We start from the raw sequence: 23,072 nt of genomic DNA on the forward strand, positions 1-23,072 counted from the left end.
GAACCAGGGAGGCACCTGCCTGAGCCGCTTCCCAATTTTCTCTTGTAGTTCTGGGCTGGAGAAATCCTTCCGTCCCTGATCTCCCCACTGAGGTCCTCGGACGCTTTACAGTTGGGCAGCAAGGAAGGCGCTGCTTCCTTCCCTCCATGGACTTGGAAAGAGAAGGATAGGGAGAGTATTTATTTGCATTTCTTATTAGGCAACCAGCACAACCCTCTCTGAAAAGTAGCCACTCTGCTACCTTATGTACGAGCTTTGCCCATCCATGGTTGCCCCCAGACATTGATGGAGAGGAAAACTTTCCTTTGTTTGGTCAATGATCGAAATACATGATTTCTGTTCCTTTCTGTGTGACAGCCAAGAAAACAGACCGAATCAAACCCATCAGCCCAGAGGCCTCCCTGGAGGCACAAACAGCCAGCTTCACCCCCTTCTCCTTTGGGCCTGTGGTGGGAAGAGCCAGCTCTCTGGAGGCGGGGGAAGGGGGAGGAAAGCAGAGCTGGACTCAGTTGTGGTGGCAATGAGGGCACCGTTGCGGAACCAAGTTGGGGAACGGAACCGCCTGGAGAAAATCTGTATCTATGTGGTTGCTAAGAACTGACCCCGACTTGATGGCACAGAATCAAAGTCAGTGAGAGATTGGAAGCCCACCTGGATGGATCCTCCTGCCTCCAGGGCCTCAAGTGCCCTGGAGTTAAAAGTGGCCCTCAGGAGGAGGAACCAGGGAAGGGCATCCAGCGGCTGGCTGAGCATGTTCTGTGAACCCGGCTGACCTGTGAGTTGCTTGCAAAGAGAAAGCCTGGAAGAGAAAGCAGCAAAGGCGAAACTGGCTCCAGTACCCAGGCAGAGGATGGGGAGGTGCCTGGACCGGCTGAGGCTGCTTCCCCAAAACTCAGCTAAATGCTGGAGAGGCAGGAGAGCCTAGACACCTCACTGACCACACACTTAGAGAACTCACTCGGCTAGTTTTGCTTGCAAACTCGGGAGTCACTGCTGCAACGGGCCATATTAATTCCCAGCGTCGAAAGGAATGGGCTAGTGGGAAACGTCCAGGGTTAACATTTCTCAGTTGCCCACTGAATGGGAAGGTAGCAGATGTAGGCGACGAAGACCATTTTTGAATGGCCACAACTGAGCATCTGTTCAAGGGGAGCTGGTGGAAACGTTGCCTAGTAATAAGCTGGTCAGCCCTGCCGGTCAGCATCCTGGAGCAGGTTTTCTCCTGGAGGCTTGGAAGAGCTCATGAAGACTGGGGTGTTCCGAGCAGAGCAGCCAGAAAGGAATTCTAGCCACTTTAACCAGGAGGGAAGATGGCTGCAGTTCTACAGCACCACTTTCCACACCCATGAAAGGAACTTGGAAGCTAATCTGTAGAGTGCAGGAGAAGGAGTGACAGGTTGGCCGTGGCCCCAAGCGAACATGAGGGGGGAAAACATGAGGGAGTCTGAGACCAGAACCAAGGGCTCAGAGCGGGGGCTTCCCCTCTTTGGAAGCATCTAGGAAGAAGGTGAGAGGGCCATCAGATGCATGCACGGAGCAGATGTGGTGGTCGTGGGTCGTTTTATTTTACAGTCAGGAAGCGGAGGTGGCAGAAGGAAGGAAGGGTGTCTAGCTGCTCCAGGCCTCTGAAGAGTCCCCAATAGGACAAAAGTGGTGGTGTGGTGCCGCCTGGTGGCCACTGTTGGATGAAAACATCATGCAGGATACACAGGTAGTCCTTGACTTACAACAGTTCATTTAGTGACCGATGGCTGCTTCCCCCACTTATGGCTGTGGCAGCATCCCCACGTGAATGGTCAGGTGATCAAAGTTCAGCCCACTGCCAGCCCACTCATATTTATGACCGTTGCAGAAAGCAAAGTCAGCTTCACATAACCTCCTAAGTTACTAACTTTAACAATTGCAGGGATTCACCAAACAGCCACAGCGAGGGGGTGTGTGCAAAATGGGGCTAAACTGACTTTCCTAACAGTGCCAGCCCGAAGCCCTCCTGGAAATGGCCTCCTCCACCTTGCTGTCACACGCTTGCAGCACACAGAGCCCGGGGTCATTGAGGAGGATGCGCGCGGACTTGGGGGAGGAGGGACCTACTCCAACACCCCCCCCCCCAAAGTGGCCTGCGTGGCAACGTGCTGCCCCTGTTGGCCACGGGAGAAACTGTGAGGTGGTGCCACGCCTTCTCAGGAATTGGCTGGATCCCAAGGTGACTAGGGGAACAGGAACGCTTTAAGTACGGGAACGATTAAGGAACAGGAAGGATTAAGTGCGGGTCTCCAGCTCTTCGAAGGCGCTAGTCGGGCACAAGCAGAAGAATCCGAGTGGTGGGTGCCAGCTTGGTCCTGGCATCAGCCTGGGCAACCCGGCCGTCCCACTTCAGCGGGTGCTTCAGACATCAGCCTTAGGACAGGGAGGCCCCTGTCAACTTCCTGGGCAGCATAAAATAAGAGACACTTTGCTTCACTTTTATTACTGCAAGCAATTTTAATACAAAACGTGTTTGTTTTTAAACAATTCATTGGTAGAGCTTCCGGTTCTGGCTCAATTAAACCAACTGAGAGAATCACACAGCACTGTGGTCGGTCTGAGCAGGGACAAGAGTACAAGTGAATAAATACAGGAAGACCAGGTCACCCCCAGCCCCTTTTTGCAGGGTGGTCCCTCTCTTCCTCCACAAAGGAGAACAGCCGGGGTGTGTGTGTCTGCTGGTGATGCTTCTCCACCTCCCCAAGAGCACGTGGTGGTGGTGGTGGTGGTGGTGGGTGTGAGTTTCAAAGGCAGCTGGCTGCTCCACAGCAGAGGCTCTCTGGGGTCCTGGTGGCCGGAAGGGCCCAGACCGGCCTAAGAAAGCCACCTAATTGCAGTCTGTGAACTAAAACGTAAAATCAGTTCTTTCGCTCGTGGTTTGCCTTTTGGAAATGGGTTCTCTTGTGGCTAAACAGGAGCAAATTTAAGATCCTCCCACCCCCTCACTGCTAAAACCACACGGGTTTTACCTCCCTACAATGGTTCTGCCATTGTAATTCCCCCCAAATGTTATTCTTTGACAGCTTGACAGGAGTTTCCTTTTGCAAAATACAGTATTGTAGTGGAGTTCCTTATTTAAATAAAGCATGTGCAAAGGTCCATTTTCAAGCTATCTTCAGGTAAAACCATCGGAATTTATCTTTAAAATTGGAAACAAACTCCCTCACCGTGCATTTCTCTCTTATTGAGGTATCTGTGATTTGACAAGGAGAGAGAGAAAGAAAAGCAAGTTCCCTTCTTATGTTGGATCTCCAGATGTTATTCTTAAATATAATTTCTCTTGCTGAAACAGCACGTTATTTTTTTTATAAAGATGCGTTTAGGAAACAATCCTAAAAGATAATGCAGGAACATCTCCTGCACTGCACAGAAATCCTATTTATATCATTTGCTTGTTTTTACATTTTCACATCTTGACCTTTTGCTTCTCTCCCATGTTTCAGTTTTCCCCTGGGCCCCGTTTGCAAGGAAGGCAAGTTTTATCTACAGAAATATTCACATGAAAAAAAAAAAAACCAACCTATTAAAAAAAGAGAGAACCAAATAAGGCAGCTTCATAACACAATTTTCTTTTACACTTTTAACAATATAATTTCTCCCATGTAGAATAAATATACATCCAATGTATGAAGCAGGGTTAAAAACTGGACACAGGTTTCTGTTGTCTGTGCAAAGCTGGGCGTCCTGTGGGTGCCGCATTATCTCTTGGGGCCGGGAGATTTGGCAGTGCTTGTTTTCTTGGACATGGTGGGGATCTTGGAGGGCTTGGCTAGGCCCCGCCGGGAGCCGCCCTGTCCTCCTCCTCCTCCTCCTCCTCCTCCTGTTGCGCTGCTCTCCGAAGTGTCTGAGCAGGCGGACTGCGTCTCCAGGAGATCAAAGTCGGAGGCATCGCTGCCTCGCCGGCTGCTGGTTCGGCTCCCTGCGTGGCTGCCTGCACGGCTGGTGGGGCGACTGGCCGTTTTCTTAGGATCTGAAAGTCAAAGACAAATTTGACTTTACATCGCAAGGGATTTAACAGTAAAGCCTGCCCTACCATCACTGTTCATCTTCCCATCCCTCCTTATCGCCCATCCCCTCCCACTTGTGACTGTAGGACTGTAACTTTGTTGCTTGTATCCTTACAATTTATACTGACTGTTTCCTACTATGATTTGATTGCTTATTGTGCCCTATGAACTAAGTGTTGTACCTGATGATTCTTGACTCTTGACAAATGTATCTTTTCTTTTATGCACACTGAGAACATTTGCATTAAGCCAAATTCCTTGTGTGTCCAATCACACTTGGCCAATAAAGAATTCTCTTCTCTTCTAATTTCTCTTCTATTCTATTCTCTATCCCAGTGATCCCCAACCTTTTTTACGCCGCGGCCCGGTATCCCCAACCTTTTTTATGGCGCAGCCCGGTACTGACATCAGCTGGGCGCCGCCATCTTGTTTTGATGAAAAGTGCTCGGTGAACTCACCGGAAGCACTTTTCATCAAAACAAGATGGCGCGCCAACGCTTCGGTGAGCTTTTCCAGGTAGAAATGGCTTTCTACCCGGAAAAGCTCACCGAAGCACTTTTTCATCAAAACAAGATGATGCGGCGCAGCGCCCGGTGAGCTTTTCCGGGTAGAAACGGAAAAGCTCACCGGAAGCACTTTTTCATCAAAACAAGATGGCGGCGCCCAGCAAGCCAGCGGCCCGGTAGGACTTGTTCCACGGACCGGTACTGGTCCGCGGACCGGTGGTTGGGGACCCCTGCTCTATCCCGTTCCATCCCATCCCATCCCATTCTGTTTAGATTCTATTCCTATATTCTTCTATTCTATTCTATTGTACCCTATGACTATCATTAAGTGTTGTACCTGATGATTCTTGACTCTTGACGAAGAAAAGCTTTTATGTACACTGAGAGCATTTGCACCAAGACAAATTCCTTGTGTGTCCAGTCACCCTTGGCCAATAAAAGAATTCTATTCTGTCCTGTCCTATTCTAACAGTACTGTGTTCGACTCTCCCTCCCCCAAAACAAGACCAAGAATTCTCCTTGGCTCTTCCTTGGCATTTATAGGAGACCATGCGTGATCGACCTACAGGTTGGTGGGGCCACGCTGGGCTCCCCAACCCAAAGCATCTGCCTCTGGGTGACAGCTTGGTGCTTCCAAACTTCTAGCTTGGAACTTACCGGTCCGACTGGTTTTGGCACCGGAAGAAGCTGGTGAGGAGCTGTTACTGGTGTCCCCAGTGAGAGACGTCCGGCTGGAGTGGAAAGTGGGCCGTTTCAACTTGCTGCCCGAGGACGGGGCAACCTGGGGATAGAGAAGCAAGCAGGCCTGGTCACAGAGCCCCAGAAGAAAGCGCTTCCGAGGAGCCCTGAGCCCCAGGAGCAGCTGCAGGCCTCTTAAAGGCCAAGAGGAGACAGGCTTCACACGTGGCCTTGGGGAGGCTTCGCCCAGCGCGTCGTGTGAATTCAAGCCAAGCAGATGATCAGAGGCCATGCGCAAACCAAATGCCGGCCTCCCAGCGTCACCACTCCCGTGGCCAGGGAGGAAAGCGGGCAGGCAGACCAGAAGGACGGGAAGTGGTTAACCCAACGGCTCTCCTTGCTGGAAGAGGAAAGAGGAGCCCTGGGCTGGCCCTGGCCCTGGCAGTGGCCTTTTGGAGAGATCTGGGCAGCTCCCCAAAGCCTGCCTAGAACTAGGAAGGACGTCCACTCTGCTTAGGCATCCCTCTTAGGACCCTCCCCCGCCCCACGTGGGAGGGGCCGAACACAAGGAGAGGCTCCCGACGTCCTTCCTTGGAAGGGACCCAGAACAAGTCCCTCCCATAACATGAGTCTGAAATAAAAGTCAGTGCTTGGACTGTAACTTGAATATGTAGCTCATCTAGTATTATAACTTCAGACAAGTTATTTATTATAACTTGTGCTGACCACAGTTCCCAGGCTGCCTTTGTAGCTTAAAGCTTAATGGTGGTTCTTAGTGTTTTACAGTCATATAACGTATGCTGTAATTCTTGGGTAATTAATGATATATTGGAAAACTGTGATATCCCATGGCATTCTAGACCAAGTCTTGACTGCTTGTCCCCTTTTTGTTCTTGCACTTTATTTCTCTTCCTCTAAAATGCCTGATAGAAAAAAAACCAAGGCAGGCCTTTCCCTCCAAGCACCTCAATCTCTGCCAGCACCTTCTAAAGCCACAAGTGGAGGTTGAGGGCCTGCAGTAGGATGGCAGTGCGGTTGGGCCCCGAGGCTCAGGCTCCTCTGGGTGGGCTCTTTCCATTCCACTTACTTGAGGGGAGGCAATGAAAACAAAGAACACTCCACCCTGTCCTGAACCTTTAGATCAGTGGGGCCCATAAGGCTGGGGAGTTTGGAAGTTGAGGTCACCCATCAAGTTGCCGAGAGGTTAGGAGACATTGATAATTAAACACAAATTAAGAGACACTTATTATTCAAGCCTGAACTTCTTTTGCTCTCCAAACTTTATTTCTGAAAAAGGCCGCAGTATTTATTATATCCTTTTATTAAGCTTGGTCGGCTTTTTCCTCTTGGTTCTCGGAAGATGTTCAAGAGGCTCAAACTGGGGCTTCTGTAGAGTCAGCCTCAGAGCCAAATGAGCCTCTGGACCGCCAGGCACATAAGGGAGACACATATAAATGACCCCACAAAAAGTGGGGCCAGGATTTGGACTCTGCAATGGACAACCCTTTTTTTTAATATATAATTTTTTTAAAATTTTTATAACAACAACAAAAAAACAAACAAATAAAACCTTCTGCAATGGGCAATCCTGAATAGGACCTGCACCTCCCATGGCACCTCAATGGGGCCTGGCACCCTCCCCTCAGCAGGACTGCAGGGTCGCACATCAAACTGCAGATCGCACTGCGACCGACGGTAAGCCGAGGGCATCGATCGCTCCAGTGTCTGGTTTTTTTATGTATATATATAAATGATGCTGTACTTCAATGGTTTGCTGACCCATCGGTATCTGAACTCAGACCTTTTAAGAGTGTGTATATTTTATTGGGTTCTACTGATCTAGCTGAAATGCTCATTTATATTGCTAGTCCACGTACGACATGCCATATGCTAAACCACCACCGCGCAGCCAGCCTCTGCTTAGACAGGCGAGGGGGAGCAAGCGGGAGAGAGGAAAAGCCAACTCAAGGCCTCCCCTTTTGCCCACAGGAGCCATACTCTACCTCGGAAGCAGGCAGGTGGAGGTCGGCATTATCGCAGCCCCTCAGGGGGGTACCTGCCTTGCTGTTTACCAACCAGGGTTTGTCATAACAACGAGTGAAGTGATGCGGAGTCTGTGAAATGGAAAATCCAAAGAGAGTTCGAAGGATGGTGGTGGTGGGAGGACAAACAAAAGGAGTGGAGGAGGGAGGGAGGGAGGGAGGGAGGGAGGGAGGGAGGAGCGACCGGGTCAGAAGAAAATAAAACAGAAAAGAATATAAATCCTAAAATAATAAGTGAATAATAATAATAATAATAATAAATAATAATAATAATAATAATAATAATAATAATAATAATAATGCAGCTAATGAACACAAACCTAGGCTGACAAAGGGCACAGAACTGTGTGATGCACAAAAAAAGTATTGGTAAAAAGGTGAAGAAAAAACACAGTCCAGGTTGTGTGGGAGACCCGCAGCTATTTTTGGGGTGGTGGTGGTGGTGGAAGAGTGTGAAGAAGAGGAGAAATTCGGCCTTCCTCTCTTCTCCCCACCTTCTTGAATGTGGAGCCATGGAAAGAGGAGGGAAAGGGCCAAGGGAGCTGAGGAGAGGCCGGCTGCGAAAAGGCTCCCCTGCCCTGGGGCTGCCGCCTCCGCCAAAGGAGACCGTTCGCAGGCCCCACCTGTGGGGCTTCTGGGTCAGGCCGGGGAGGGGAGGGCCTGCTCCGCCACTCAGCAGAGGCCAGGAAAGGGCCTGCGTCTCACCTTGGCCCCGCTGGCAGGGGTGGCAGGGGAGGATGGCACGGAGGGGCAGCTGTGGTTGCTCTGGCTGGCGCTTGAGCTGGACCGTGTGGGGGAGGCAGCCCGGGAGGAAGGCTTGGACCTCCGGCCACGGGAGCGGAAGGGCGCCATTCCCTGAGAGGCGCCCTCGGGCAGGATGAATTTTTCCCGGAGTTCAAGGTTCGTCCGGCCTCGTGCTGTAAGGAAAGAAGGACACAAAATGCAGGTGACACAGCCGCAGGGACCTGAATGGAGGAACCGACTAAGGGCCAGGATTGGAGTCTGCTGGAAGCATGTGACCTTCTTCTTCCTTTCCAAAGGCCTTTGCAGCACCGAATGGGCCAGGAAAAGCCCCCCCCTCACCCGGGGCAGGCCACACGTCATGCAAAGGCCAACCACTCAGCTGACCCTCCCTCTGGCCCCCCACCCCGCCTGCATCTGGGCTAGGAAAAGGGTGGAGCTGTGTGGCCTTGGAGGGCGGGCTTCAAGCCCCTTTCCCTTCCGATGGCCCCTTCGCTGTCCCCACATGCCAAAGGGCAGCTCCCCTCCCCCAAATGCTTCTCCCAGCAGAGAAGCCCCTGGACCAGAAGCCGGGAGCCCAAGGAGGCCGCGTGAATGTTGGGGAGGGACAGGCAGGCCTGAGACTGCCTGCCAAGGCTGGCCCAGCGCCCCGCAGCAAGGCCACGGTGTGCAGAGTCAGTCCCAAACAACGAGGGAGGGGGGCTGCAATGCTTGGCCCCTCGGGATCTGCTCGGCTATAAAATGACGTGTGGATCCTCTGGAGCACCAAGATCCAGAAAAAGGAATCTTGTCAGGGGCAATCACTGGCCATACTCTCACCTGAAAAGCTCTCCTGGCTCTCCAGAGGCTGAAATAAAATTAACTGGTGGGATCAAGGAATTGGAACACACACACCCCCCTGCCACTTATTAGCAAACACGTTGATAGAACCTAAGCTCCTTCGGGAAACACAAAACCAGCCAATGGAAGCGCACACAGGGGGAGTTTGGCTAAGCTTCACGGTGCAAAAGCCTTGTAGGATCAGTGCAGCCAGGGTAGTGCAGCCTACCCAAGACACACAACAACTGCAGCTGGGCCCTGTTCCGGAATCACGGGGAGTTCAGCAACATTTGGGCAAATCCCAAAGGCAAAAGGGCTTGGAAGCACAGAGGCCCCCCCCCCCCCATGCAATGCATTCCTTTGGGTTTTCCCGTAAATGTGCCTTCAACACCCAGAACTCTCAGCCAAATACCTGGAGGGCGCCAGGTGAGAGAAAAAAGCTGGAGGTTTTCCAATCAGGAGCATCCAGCCAAGTTCGGGAGAAATACTGGGAGGAAAAGCAAGTGTGAACCTGCCAGAAACATCACAACTCCAAAGTCCGAGGAAAGGGGATTTGTTGGCTTCTGACAAACTACTTTTGAGTTACAGACACCCAAATCAACGCAGGCTGCAATTTCAACACAAGGAGGAAGCGATACTAAAGGATTAAAAAACAACAACAACCCCCTCCTCTGCACCCCTAGAGGAAGGGGCTGGGGCTGGAGTAGGCTTCCTCAACTTGGGTGTCATTCAAGTGGGTGGACTTAAACAGTCTCCACAGCAGCCTGGAGAATCCTGGCAGTTCCTATACTTGGCTGGTCAAGGATTGGCAAGTGTCCAGGAATTGTGACCAGTGTTAAAGCAGAGCAGTAGGTTGCTGCTTGGGGCAAGGTGGAGATCCTAGGAAGGCGGAAGCCAGCCCTGCTTGCTCAGGGCTTCTGGGACCCCTTCGACCCCCCTGCCCCCCAAAGGGCTTTGGCCAGGCTTCCTAAGGGCGGGGCTCTCTGGTGAGGAACCTGCCCAAAGTTAGGACCTGCCTGAGGACGCTTCCCCTGCATTGAGAAAAACCAGCCAATATAACTCTCTCTCTCTCCCTTTTTTTTTACTGCTACTGTTACTTTCCATCTGTTTTTCTAACTTCTTGGCTTCCATTCTATTTGTTTATGTTTTGTTCAGCATGCAAGGAAGCGCAGGGCATCCACCCAGGGTCTCGCACCCTGCTCCTCACTCGGGGCCGCCAGGAGGGTAAAGCTGAGCCTGAGGACCCGGGGGGGGGGGGCTGGGGAAAGGAGGGGACCCTCGGGGGTGGCGGGAGAGCCCCGCACCCCCTTCCCTGGCCAAGCACAGCGCAGGCGACAGCACCCGGGGGCAGGTTAGAGCAGCCAAGCCATTCCCAACAGGGCAGTCAGAGAAAGGGAAGAAAATCCTCCAACCTATTGGAGACTGACTGGCAATCGAAGAGCTGGAATCGGAGCGTTTGATTTTACTCCCAGGGTGGTGAACTAGAACAGAGAAGAGAGAAGGTGCGGCAACGGGAGGGAGCGGCAGGGGGCCGGCAGGGCAGGAAGGGAGGCTCCTTTGGGCGGCATGCAGGGCTGCCGTGGCCGGCGGCGGAGGAGGGAAAAGGAGGCCAGCTCGCAGGGCAAAGGGCTCCGGGCCCTTCGACCCTGCTTCCTCTCTGGGGGCGGCCCCCTTGGTGCTCAGGGGCCCAATGCTGAGCAAGGCCCCCCGGGCTCATCTTCCAGAGCAGCTGCCCCGTCTTCTCTCCTCGGCAGTCGCCCGTACGGGAGGTTTCCCTGGAAAAACCTTCGCTGAGAGCAGAGGCGTCTCCTACCTCGACAAGGATCGTTTTTGACCAGGAACTCGTCCAGAGCCATCCATCCGCCACCGACACGAACCATGACTGTACTTCGCAGGATACGGACCAGCCGCAGCTGCTGGGAATCCCCGAACTGTTGCAAACATGCAAAGAGGGAGCTGGTTTAATTGCCACAACCTGCTAGCTCTGGGTCTCCCCACCCCCCAGCGTGCCTTTGAAAATGACGGAGGCGATTAAAAGGATCGTACATTTGATTAAGTGAATTATTCTTATTAAATCAAATAATGACCATCTTCCTTAATAATTAATTTCTTAACTTTTTTCATGATTAAAAAAGTGGAATGATCCAATGCACCCTGGGTGGCAAGAAGCCCTTTTTGCTGGACCCCAAGACGAAGCCTCCTCGGTGGCCAAGCACAAACCATGAATCCCAGCCAGCCACAAAATGCTGCCTGAGAAAGATGCCAAAAGACGCCCGGGGGGCAGGCTGGTGGGGGGTCAGCTCCAGGGCTCCTGGCCCAGGCTCCTCTCCTGCTTGGCAGCTGCCCACGCCTGCTGCTGCGCCCCCAACGGGCCGTTCCTCTTTGGGCCAATCTGGGCTGCTTGGACAGCAAGAGGATTCTGCACTGCCCCCGAGGAGGGGGGTGCCTTTTGCAAGCCGCTTGGCCCCAACCGTCACCTGAGGCAGCCCCCCTTCAGAAGAGGCCAAGCGGAGGAGCCTCCACCGAAAGGCTTCCCAGCCTGGCACCCTCACCCGCCCCCGGCAGAAGCGTGATTGGCAGCAGCCAGAGACAGGTGACCCTGCAACCCGCTCAGAGCATGGATGGACTGACTGATTGCAGCGGCAGATCACAGGCAGAGCCCACAATTTGCTCAGATTGATCAGGGAGGCCCCAGACCCCAAAGCCGCCTGCTTAACTCCAGCAGCACCTTGTGTTCCCATCAGCCTCCACCCTGGGGACCCTCTTCAGCCCCCTCCCCCGTCAATGTTCCAGCTGGAGAGCCAGGCATCGTCACACCTCAGGGGTCATGTCACCATCACCTCCACCCCTTCATAATTCTGGGTGGCTGAACAAGGAAGGTATTAGCTCCACCCCCCACCCCCCACCCTGAGCTGATCTGGGAAACTCAAACTCCATTTACTGGGTCAGATTTGGCCAAAAGAGGCCAACAGCCGACATTCGCTGCCACCCCCTCCCTGCCCCCCAAATCAGGCAACAGGAGGTGACCCTGAATTCAGCAGGGAGCCAGAAGGGAGCCCAGGAAAGCGTCTGCAGCAGCCCTGGTTGGTTGCCTCGGAAGGGAGCAAGAGGCCGGGCAGAGACCCCCCCTCTCTTGTGGGAAGGGCCTCGCAGGGGGGCTGGAGATTGAGTGCTGTTTGGGGGGGGGGGGGGTTCCAGAGAAACTGGGACTTGCATTTCCAAAGCAATGGAAGGTCAATAGGAGCCCATGGAAAGAGGCCGATATGCAGAATACTCGGTCAAGATTCTGTGCAGTGGACCCAAAAGTCTGGGCCAAACTCCCTGGCTGAGCCCCCGCCAGCTCCGCTCAGGCACGACGAAAGTGGCAGGAGGGCTTCTTGGCCAGGCGGGGCTCATGGCTCTGGCTTGGAGGAAGGTCCCTGGGCCTCCCAAGGTAGGTCTCTTCATCTGCTGGTGGTCAGTTTGGAGCAAGGGTTTCTACCAGCCCCCAACAGTCCATGGCCAGTCAGTTCTGAGGGTCCAGGACTGTCCCAGGAGGATGCGCAGGCGACTCTGGCCAGCTGCTCTTTTGGGAATTTCTGCCTGGCTCATGGCCAGGGCAGCCCCAGCCCCATTTAAGATGCTCCCTTCAAGCAAGTTTTCAGTTCTCCAAAAGGGCTGAAGTCTACGCTGGGTGCACAGGGGTGTGTGTGTGTGTGTGTGTGTGTGATTCTGTGTTTGTTTTTACAATTGGCAGTCCCTGCCTGGTTGCGTCACTACATTTCTGAATATACCAGCAACTCTGTTGTCAAGTTAATGCATCCACGAGCACAACAGCCACAGTTAGGAAAAGACCGGTGTGGAAACAGACACGCAAATTATACATGCACATCTTGGAAGGAGAATTAGCTACAGGAAAACGCAGAGGCAGCACTGCAAAAAGCTCACTGTACCTGGTTGCCGAGGAAGAACTATGGAGGAGGAGGAGGAGGAGGAGGAGGAGGAAGAGAAAGGGAGAAGAGAGAACATATCACACAGGGTTACATCACACAGGGCAACAATGCTGGCGCTCCTTCCTGTGCTTCCCGTACTGCTGCTCAGGGCTGCTCCTCCGTTTGGGGATTAAAACAAAGGAAGGCCAGCAGAAAGGGGGGCGAGTGGCCCCAAGTGGCAAGGGGGCACCAGCTACTCGGCACTCTGGGATTGGGCCATGGCTTCCCTCTCCCTCCCCCAAAGCCCCCGGCAAGAGTGGCAGCCAAAGCTGCTCCTCAAGCCCTTTGTGGGTCCAGAGGAGCTTTCGTCAAAGGATGAGAAGGGAATGACGTCCAGTTGCCTTTTGAAGGAAGCCCCTTCGGGACAACCCTGACCTGGAGGGCCGAGGACCTCCTGGGCTACAGTCCAGCCAGGCCAAGGGACACAGGGAAGCTCAGGTGGAGGGCAAAGGCCAGCAGCTTCAAGCAAAAGTCAGAAAGAGGATGAAGCCCCATTTCTGAACCCGTTTTTCTGGGAGCAGCCAGAAGGAAACTGTTCAAACCTGAGAAAGGAGGCAGGACGCCCCCCCCACCCACCCCCAACCTAGAGGCCTCCCAGGCACAGGAGACAGCAGTGGCTCATGGGGGCAGCTTTCTCCATTCCCCTTGCAGAGCACCATGGGTCCCCCTGCCTCTGGGAGCGGCGCCAGGGCCTGCTTCCCGACTGGGGGTGGGGGCGCGTCTCCTCCACACGACAAGGGCACTGCACTGGCAGGCCACCGTCAGCCTGCCGAGGGCCCCAGATCCCAGACAGCCCCCATCCTGGCTCCCCGCTTCTTACCCGGTACTTGTTCTCTCCAATCTGCTCCACTTGGAATCGCTTGGCACATTTGCACTGAGCCACCTGCCTTGTCACCTGCAAGGGAAGAAGCGGGAAGAAACTTGGTGGGGCGTCGGCTGCTGCACGGGAGAGAAACCACCCTGCGCTTCGGGCGCGCTCCTTCCCCGTAGCTTCACGTGGGGAGGGAGGGGATGGCTGTCCATCGTGGTGGCCTCTGCTGCTCTGTGGTGATCTGGAGCCCAGAGCTCGGACTGCTGGGCCACCACCAACTGACCGGCTCTGGCTGGGCAATGCTGCTCAAGGCCACAGCGCCCGGCCAGGGTTGTGTTTGCCCCAAAGGAGGGGGGCCCTGAATGTCAGAAGTCCCACCCGAAAGGGTGAGGGAGAGTGGGCAGGAAAAGTGCAGCATTAGGAACGTCCTGTGCTGTTCCTGGCATGCCCCTGGCCAAACTGGGGCACCAGATGCAGGAAACCAGCCCCGATGGGCAGGCGACCCCCTCTGGCTGCATTTGCAGGATGCAGACTCCCCAAATAAATTCCTATATAATTAGTACCTATTGATTAAGATGAACTGCCAGTAAAAGGATGCACTTGATTAGACTGTCCTGCTTATGCAGGGGGTTGGACTGGATGACCTCCAAGGTCCCTTCCAACTCTATGCTCTATGCTCTAAGCTGTGAACATCCCCATGGATATAGCAAAACGGACAGGGAAATGGAGGCAGGGGGGAGGTGCCTGGGAGGAGTGTGAAGGCTGGAAGGCTGCCAAGTGAGGGGGGCAAAGGAAGAATCCCAATGGTTTGGACTGGCCCCCCTGCAGGGCCCTCCCACAAGAGGAGGGATCCCAGACCCAACAGTTCCGCCTCTGAGATACAGAGGGAAAAGGAGGCCACAAGGAGCAGCAAATGGGAGGAATGCTTGCTGACTGCAGTTCCACCTACTTCTTTCTCTTGAAACCTCAAGAATTTATCAAGAGAAGAAGTTGCCAGCCGAGCCCAGGAACAGCCTCGTTCGCTGTCTCTCCTCCCCCTCCTCCCCCAGCCACACCCATACCTCATCCTCGATTTTGTCCGCATCCGTTGTGGGCCGGTAAGCATCTTTGTTAGGGTGCAGAGCAGCTACGAACTCATAGTAGTCAATATAGCCGTCCCCATCCCGGTCAAAGATATCAGCGACAGCTGTCATTTCTAACTTCGTTGTGGGGAATTCTGGGGAAGGAAGAGAAAGAGGAGAGATGGACGCCAAGCCCCTTCAGCGACGCTTTCAAAATGAGCCCCTCCTGCCCCCCCCCCACCCCCAGCACAGCCTCCTCCCTTCCCAAGCGGGGCAGAAGAGGCTTCTCCGGCATGGGGACAGCCTTTGTTTCTGGGAAGCAGCCCAAGCAGACTCCGTGGGAAGAGATGGAGCAACCTCGTGCAAGGTGGCAACGTCACCTGGCTCCGGTTACGGTCAGGTGCCTGGCCAGCAGGTAGGAGCAAGAGGGTGAGGTTCACCTTAACTTTGAGAGATACAGAGATGGGGGGCGGGGCTTAAGTAGCCCTGCGACACACCCACAGCCTGCTGAAAGGGCCCTGCTTCCGAGTCTTTCACACCCTTCCTTGGGCCTCTCCTGGTGTGTTGTGCAAAGGGGGCAGGAATGGGGTTTGGGATATAAGCAGAAATAAGGAAGTTATGACCAAAAAACCCAGCCTCAGTTTACTGAGTTTGCTGCAGAGCAGCAGCCCTGAAAGGGATGAGTGGGTGGAACTGCTGCCTGTCTTCCACCAAAAACCCTCTGATTTGTAGCAATGCAAATAAAAAATGCACCCGCCCCGGACTTCCGGTTTGTCAGCTTCGCGAGCGGCAGGGATTTGCGAAGCTGCACGATCCCTGCCGCGCTAGCCGTTTTTGGGGCTCCGATCCGGATGGGTGGGAGCTAGGCTGCCCTGCAGGGGCAGCTGAAGAGTAGGGGATCCGGAGAGGGGTTTGGGGTGTTGCAGACCCCTCCCGGCCGGCAGAACCCCCTTTTCCCAGGACGGTGCAGCGGCGGTCCGCAATGGCCGCCACAAAGAAGCTGGCAGCCGGGTAAGAATGCGCAGGAGGAAGTGGAGAAAGTGCTTGAAAGGAGAAAGTTTTTCTTGGTTCCTAGGACTCTAAGACATATCTAACAAAATTCCTGAAAAGTATGACTTTCTGAATGATACCTTCGAGAAGAGGAAAAAAGCGGCAGTTTGATGGTGCTGAAAGGATAGCTTACCCTCTTTTTCTACAGAATAAAAAGTGAATATTAAGAAACCTTTTTTTTTTAGGTGAAAACTGGCTCTAAGCGATGAGTGGGAAAAGAGAGGACTAAAAAAAATATTTGTATGCTAAGACTTTGTTGGAGGAGATGCCTTAAGGATTGAAAGACTAAAATATATTGCAATAAGATTTTAAGAAATAGATTTGGACTTTCTTTTTTTCTGATTGATACTACCCTAGGAGGAGAGAGTGGGAACTCTGTCTTGGTTTGGACTGATTGATAACTTTGGGATTGTTTTATTTTTCCTTTGGAATATTTTGGTTGTTGTAAGATAAAAGAAAAGAAAAGATTTATAATGGCTCCTTCTATTGAGGAACTGAGAAGGGACTATGAGCAAGCAAAAAAAAAAAATGGTAAAGCTGGTTTGAAAGAAGCCTGCCTTTTTTTGGAAATGGCGCTCATTAACTATCAACAAACATTGCAACAGATGAAGACAGCAGAAGAAGAAGAAGGAGAGGAAGCCATCTTTAATAAATCTCAGAACTCGACCAAGAGGGAAGGAAGAGGGAAAGGAAGAGAAATAAAGGACTTAAGATTTAAAAAACATTTAAGAAAGGGAAAAATAAGGTGCAAAATCAATATAATGATGGTAAACAAAAGGGAAGAGGAAAAGCGACAGAGAAGGGAAGCCAGTAAGGCAGAGGCTAGAAGAAGGGGGTAGAAAGGTTTGTTGGGAGAAGAAAGAAAGGGAAAAGGTGGAGAAAAGCTACAAAGTTTTGAAATTAAATGGGAAAAAGGAATCTTTTTAGGGATAAAGGATAAGTATAATTTTTGCAAAGAGATTTTGCAAGGTACATAAGATGATATTATAGTATTGTATTAGAAATAGAAAACTTAAATGGCTTAAGAGTTGATAAGAGATTAAAATGTTGAAATGTTAATAATGATTGGTTTTAAAATTTAATAATATGAGGGGAGATTTAGAATATTGAGCTTTAATTAAAGAGTTTAATAAGATTATGGTATTGATGTTATTATAAAAATTTTATTATAGTATTTGTTTTTAATATTTAGATTTATTGTTTAACTATGTATTTAATTATTCTGGATGTATTATTCAGTTAGAATGTACCAAGCAAAATCGGATTGGGTATTGGGTGTTATTTTAAAGATTAACTTGATTAATTTAGTGGGGAGATAGAAAGGCATCATACTCTGATTAGTGATTTCAGGAGAAATTTCTTTTTTTTATAAGGAATGAGACAAAGGTATAATAAAGAATGGACAAAGATATAAATATAATGACTCAAATTAAGATGATTAATTAAGATAGAATTAAAAGGAGTGAAATATGGGGAGAAGTTAATATAGAAGACTTAGAATGGTAAATAAAATAAGTAATGATATGTAATATGAGCATGAATACAGTTGAAGTCCATGAAGAAAGAGATACCTGGGTCCAAGTTACTTTCCAAAAGATTTTTTTATGTTTTGTGTGTTGTGTATATATGTCTTTTTTGGGGGAGAATTAATGAAACCTTGCAGAAATATAGAATGAGAATAATGGTAACTAAGTCAGAAAGAAATAGATGAAATAATAATAATAAAATGGAATAAGAGTAAAGAGAAATAAAGAAAATGGATAAGAGGTTTTTGTATGTTTATATGGAAATGGTTTAAAACAGAATTATAGTTCATCTGACTTGTTAAATTTATAATGGATAAAGGTTTAAATATGTAATGGATAATGATGACTTGTGTGTTTTGAAAATTAATAAAACTTGTTTTTTTTTTAAAAAAAAAATGCACCTGCCCCAATTATTGTTAACGCTGCACAAAGAGTGGGAATATTTGAAGCAAGCAAGTAAGGTCAGCCAAGGTCAAAGCCTGGCAAAGTGGAAGAGCCCTGATAAGCTGACCATCCCAACGGACGTCAGGGACCCCGACAGCTGGGCTTCCATCCCGGGTCTCATCGAAATGCCCGGAGAACCGAGAAGGTCCTGAGCCGTCTTTCATCTCCAGTTGCTCTGAAGGCAGCCCCTCCGATACCCAAGGCTTGGGGGCAGGGAGGGGGCTTCCAACCAGGAATGGCCATCAGTGCTTCTGAACTGCACAGGAAAGGGTGCAAAACAATCCAGATGACACCCCCCCCAACAGCTTTGGAAAGTGGCTCCTTGGCCAAGAGCATCTTGGATTATCAGCCCCACAAATGTAAAGACAACCAAGTAGCTCACAAGGAAGTAAATAAAAGCAGGTTATGTGGAACGGAAGACTTTCTCTTGTAGTAAAGTTTCTAGGGACAGCGGGAGGAGGAGAGGGGCCGGGGGTCCTCTCTCTCTGTCCTCACCTCCACTCCCACCCTGCCATGAAGCTACAGCCTGGCCTCCATTGAGTTACACATTCCACAGCCCAATAGTGTAACTTTTAAGTGATGGGGGGGGGGGCACCACTGTGGGGTACCCAGAAATCCCTGCACAAACAGGTGCATCAGGCAGGAAGACCCCAGCCATTCAACCTTCCATGGTGGCGCAGAGTTACAATGCAGTATTGCAGGCTAATTCTGCTGACTGCCAGCCGTTCAATCCTGACCAGCTCAAGGTTGACTCAGCCCTTCATCCTTCCGAGGTGGATAAAACGAGGAGCCAGATTGTTGGGGGCGAGAGGCTGACTCTGTAAACCCCTGAGAGAGGGCTGGGAAGCACCGGGAAGCGGCCTATCAGTCTAAGCGCTACTCCTGCTACTCCACCTGCCAGCTTTCCAGCGCTTGAGCCTGCCACTCAGCTTGGCTGCCAGGTGAGGGTGGCAAATCAAGCCCAGGGCCTTGGGGTGGGCAGGTGGAGAGAGACTCCTCCTGAGCCAGGGTGCCACCCTTCTGGCTGCCCAGTTGCCCATGTCACAGCAACCCAAGCAAGGCATGGAACAAGCAGGCACTCACTCGAGGCCAGGATCCCGTCAATGAACTCCTGCCGGGTGATCTTCCCATCCTGGTCTTTGTCGATCCGCCGGAAGAAATCCATCACACGGGATTTCTTGTGGTTCATCCAGCGCATGTATTTCTTCCGCCATACGTCAAAGTCAAAGTTTGCAAACTCTTTCAACTGGGAAACAGAAGGGGGGAAAAGGACACGCTCTGTTCACATAATATACTTCATCGGTCATTTAAAGACTCATCAGCTCCAAGGGCCCAACTTGGGCTAATTTTGCCAGAATTAACCTTCGGTGGGTTTTCTGACGCTCCCTGTGCTGAGTCAACCCAGGCTGTGTTCAAGGTACTTTCTGCACCCAGCAGAGCTGAGTTTTGTATCAACTTAAGCATATTCTGTAAACTCAGCCACAAAAGACCCCAAAATGGGCCCCCTTGAAAAGCATTGGGGAGCAGCCCCATCCTTCCCTGCACCAGCCCAGGGGCACCAGCGTCACCGCTTGGAAGGTCTCCGAATCCCCATAATTGGGCTCCCTTAGAGTGTGGAAGGCTCCTTGGGGTTGTGGTCTATGTGTGAGAGGGCAGGATGGGAACTTCAACGAGCGTATCAGGAAAAGGGGAAAAGCCTTTTCTTTCCCAGTCCGTTCTCTGCCCCCAGCCCCAATTGTGGGAGTTGAATCTTCCTCTTGGTGAGGAGACAACAGAAGGAGACGGCCAAACCTTAGGCCTGTTGTTATGGCTGGAACTGACCAGGAACTCTTCTGTGTGGCAGGAAATGGCATTTATTTCATGGCATATTCCCACAGCTAGAGACCTCCAAGTGGGCCTGAGTGTAAACACCAAGGAATGGCCGAGGACAGAGGTCATCAACCAGAACATTTGCGCACTGCACGTGCCACCCCCCCTGGCAGAGATTTCTAGCCCTACCCGGGGCTGGTCCCCTGTTCAGAGCTGTGGTCGCCACAGGACTGGCCCTGTGGTCATAACCAAAGCAGCTGCCAAAGGGCCAGTCCTGTGATGATGACCACGGCTCTGGAACAGGGGACTGGCTTTCCCACCAGCCTCAGTCTTCCCACCTTCATTTCCCTTCACTCGGAGTGGCCATTGTTTTCTAATAATTTCACTAACTTTAATAATTTTGTTACAATTAAACAACCTTTAAATATTTTGTTATGATGAAATAAGCATTTATACTTTTGTTGTATTAAATAGGTGCACTTCATATCAATAAAATGGAAGTTCTCTGATCATTATTTTACAAACGTATTTATCTTTTTAACGAAAAAAGTGGTCCGCAGGATTTAAAAATCATTTGGTGGTCCCTGAGGTCCAAAAGGTTGGAGGCCTCAGCTTTTAAATGGCTTCCAGCAAAGACAAGCAAGTGGGCTGGGGGGGCAGCTGCTGAGGGAGGAGAGGGACGGGCGCCAGCCTGATCAGCCCCAACCTTCAAACCCGGTGGCCGCCATTTCCCACGTGCCTCCCGTCCGAGGCCGTCCCATCCACCTGCAGGAGAGGATCCTCACCTCTTCCAGCCTGTCCAGGGCATCGTTGAGCTTGCGCTGCCGCTCCAGTGCCAGGAGCCACACCTGCTGCCAACGTGCCGAGAGCTGGTTGATGCGTGGGTTCTTGGCTTCGGCCTGCAAGAGGATCGGCAGGGGCGGAGGGGCTGCCTGGTTCAAGGGCTTCCCTGGAATAAAAAGTGGAGGAGCTGAAAAAAGCCAAGCCAAGCTGGAGTAGGGGAAACGGGGAAAAGCCAGAGGATAAAGTGGGAAACACCCATCAAAAACTGTGCCAAGAGGGCTTCCCCCCCCCACCTCAGTGGAGGGTGGGCGAGATCCCTTTTTCAGACCTGGGTTCCGAAAGCAGGACCCGCCTTAAGAGAGACAACAGTTCAGAGTCCCAGCCTGCAGGGAATACGCTCACGACTGCTCAGCAACTGCCAGCGCCAGCCAGCCAGGCTGGGCTCTTTGCAGGCTTCCACCTCAGCCCTGCACCCCTGGCGCTAGTTCCTGGCACCCCACGTTAGGACAACTTACTGTTGCTGCGGGATTTTTCCATGAAAGAGCCATGAGCTGGCTCAGTCGCTTTCCTCTTGTAGGTTTTGGTGACACGATCCACATCCGGCTGCTTCCGGGTCATCTCTTCCATGAAGGACTGGAAGGAGGAAAGACGCAATCGCTCGCAAATGTCCAGCTACTCTTCTCAGCCTCCCTTTTGGAGCACTAAAGCTCAACAGCCCAAGAGGCCACGGCCGCAGCGTCCTGTTGGCAACATCCCCAGCCCGTGCCAGGCCCGGAGCCTTTGTGCCGCATCCCGTGGGAAGGGCAGATGCTGCTCTCTTCGAGGGAGGGGCCAGCGGGACGCAGGGAGGCGCTTACCTGGTGCTCCGCAATGAGGGCCTTGACCTGCTCGATATTCTGGGGCTCCTGGTCCCGCTGGATCAGCGTGGCCTCCGCCCACTGGATCCACGCCAGCAGTTCTTCCAGCAGCTCCGCGTTGGCCATGAGTTCCAGGAGCGCCGCTTCAAGCCGTTGCTGATGCTGCTTTGCCCAAGTGAGAACCTGGAGGCCGCCAAGAGAAAAGGCTGAGGGGCAGGGAGGGCTGGGCGCTCGGAGGGGTGGAGGCAGGGACTGGAGCCGGTTACTACCCCACAGGGGCAGAAGACCCCACCATTAATGAAAGGAACCCCCCCCCCTTCAGCCACCACAAGAGGCCCAACTCAGTGGACAAGAGTCCCCACAGCGACTCACCTCTTCGAACCGAGCACGGATGATGGTGATCCAGTGTTTTATGGTGGTGACGCAGTCCGGATGGCACACAGACAGGATGGCTTCTCCCATCCCCACCGCCGAGTTCACGTCCAGCCTTTTTTCCTCCACTTTCTTCATAAACTCCTGCACAAGGCAACGCAAAGTCACTGTTACCCATGGCCCCTCCTCTGCCTTACCCTGGGCCACCCCACATTCCTGGGATCAATGCCCACCTTGTGTACATCGATGAGTGACTGCAGTGCTTCCGCGTCATCGGGCAAAGCTCCCCGGAAGCGGAGGGTCTGCTCGGCCTCCGAGAGCCACTCCAGCAGCTGGTGGATGGCTGTCCGGAACTCCTCGGCCTGGAAAGCAGAAGCGCCCAAGTCAGGCCTCCCCCTCTGCAAGCTGCCCCTCAGGATGGGCCCAAGGAGTCGGCTGCACTCAGCCAGCTATGCCCTGGAAGTGTCATGCCCAGCACTCAGACTCTGAAGAAGTTTCTCCAGCTGAACCTGTGGAATGTCAGCCTCAGAGGACACCAAACTGGGAGCGATTGGATCAAAGACAGGCATCATCCACACAACCAAAGCAGTCATAGGAGGACGTGGCCTCCAAGGCCCTCATACTCGGGCAGTAGAGAGGAGAGCAGAACAGGGATTCTCCACGAGCAGAGGTGGGCGGATGCCGGTTTGCACCGGTTTGGGTGAACTGGTAGTTAAGATTCTATGCAGTTCGGCGAACAGCAAATCCCACCACTGGCTGACCCTGCCCCCGCTCGTTTTCCAGCCTTTTTTCTGGACGTTTTTCAGGCCATTTTCAGGCTGTTTTTCTGAAAACAGCCAAAAAAGGGCCCAGAAAATAGCCTGAAAATGATGTTTTCTGGCCATTTTTCAGGCTGTTTTTGGCTGGTTTTTGGACTGTTTTCAGACTGTTTTGGGGCCAATTTTGGCCATTTTTCTGAAAACTGCCCAAAAAATGGCCTGAAAACAGCCTGAGAAATGGTCCCAAAACAGGTCAAAAAATGGGCAGAGCAAGGCCAGCCAGTGGTGGGATTAGGCCCAACCAGCTGATTCCTACCTCTGCCTTTGAGGCGAGTGGCCGGGAGGCGGGGCTGGGTGCGATGAGTGACATCACCCTCTCAGTCACATGACCAACTGGCCACGCTTAGCCAGCTAGAGAATCGGTTGTTAAGTCATTCCCATCCCACCACTGTCTATGAGGCTCCTTGCCAAGCAGGGAAGTAACTTTCCTGATTAAAGACCGATTAAAAAGGTAGCCCTGACTCCTAACACTCTGCTGTAAACAACCATCTGATCTCCGGCTTTGTTGCGTTGCTTCTGTGAATCTTGCACATAAAACTCTGACCTTGGATTTGCAGCAAACTTTACTTGGCTTTCTCAACTTTGGACTGGATTCTGACTATTCTTCTACATGCTGCTGTTGAAAGCAAAACCATCAAGCAAACTTTCTTTCCAAGGGTCTTTGTTGATTTACATTTCTTCCTTGTCTGCTATTATCTGCTCAGTCTTGAGTAAATTGCTTTCCTCACTTAGTATGAGTGTTTGTAGGGGGGA

At 51.9% G+C, this 23,072-nt stretch overlaps 1 protein-coding gene across 1 annotated transcript in view; it reads right to left on the reverse strand.

Moving 5' to 3' along the window:
* Positions 1–2,461: 2,461 nt before the first annotated feature.
* The window catches only part of MACF1 (microtubule actin crosslinking factor 1), a 294,628-nt gene continuing 274,017 nt past the window's right edge, over positions 2,462–23,072 (reverse strand). The window contains 15 exon segments of the mRNA XM_087970253.1: positions 2,462–3,994; positions 5,195–5,318; positions 7,219–7,329; positions 7,963–8,174; positions 10,230–10,298; positions 10,631–10,748; positions 12,750–12,767; positions 13,609–13,683; positions 14,661–14,815; positions 18,764–18,926; positions 20,275–20,438; positions 20,788–20,905; positions 21,130–21,312; positions 21,502–21,645; positions 21,735–21,863. Coding sequence (XP_087826379.1) covers positions 3,723–3,994; positions 5,195–5,318; positions 7,219–7,329; positions 7,963–8,174; positions 10,230–10,298; positions 10,631–10,748; positions 12,750–12,767; positions 13,609–13,683; positions 14,661–14,815; positions 18,764–18,926; positions 20,275–20,438; positions 20,788–20,905; positions 21,130–21,312; positions 21,502–21,645; positions 21,735–21,863 — 2,055 coding nt within the window. The 3' untranslated portion in view covers positions 2,462–3,722.

Source organism: Notechis scutatus, chromosome 8 (assembly GCF_049901735.1).
Source record: "Notechis scutatus isolate UNSWTSFEM ecotype Mainland chromosome 8, rNotScu1.2, whole genome shotgun sequence".
Lineage (NCBI taxonomy): Eukaryota > Metazoa > Chordata > Lepidosauria > Squamata > Elapidae > Notechis > Notechis scutatus.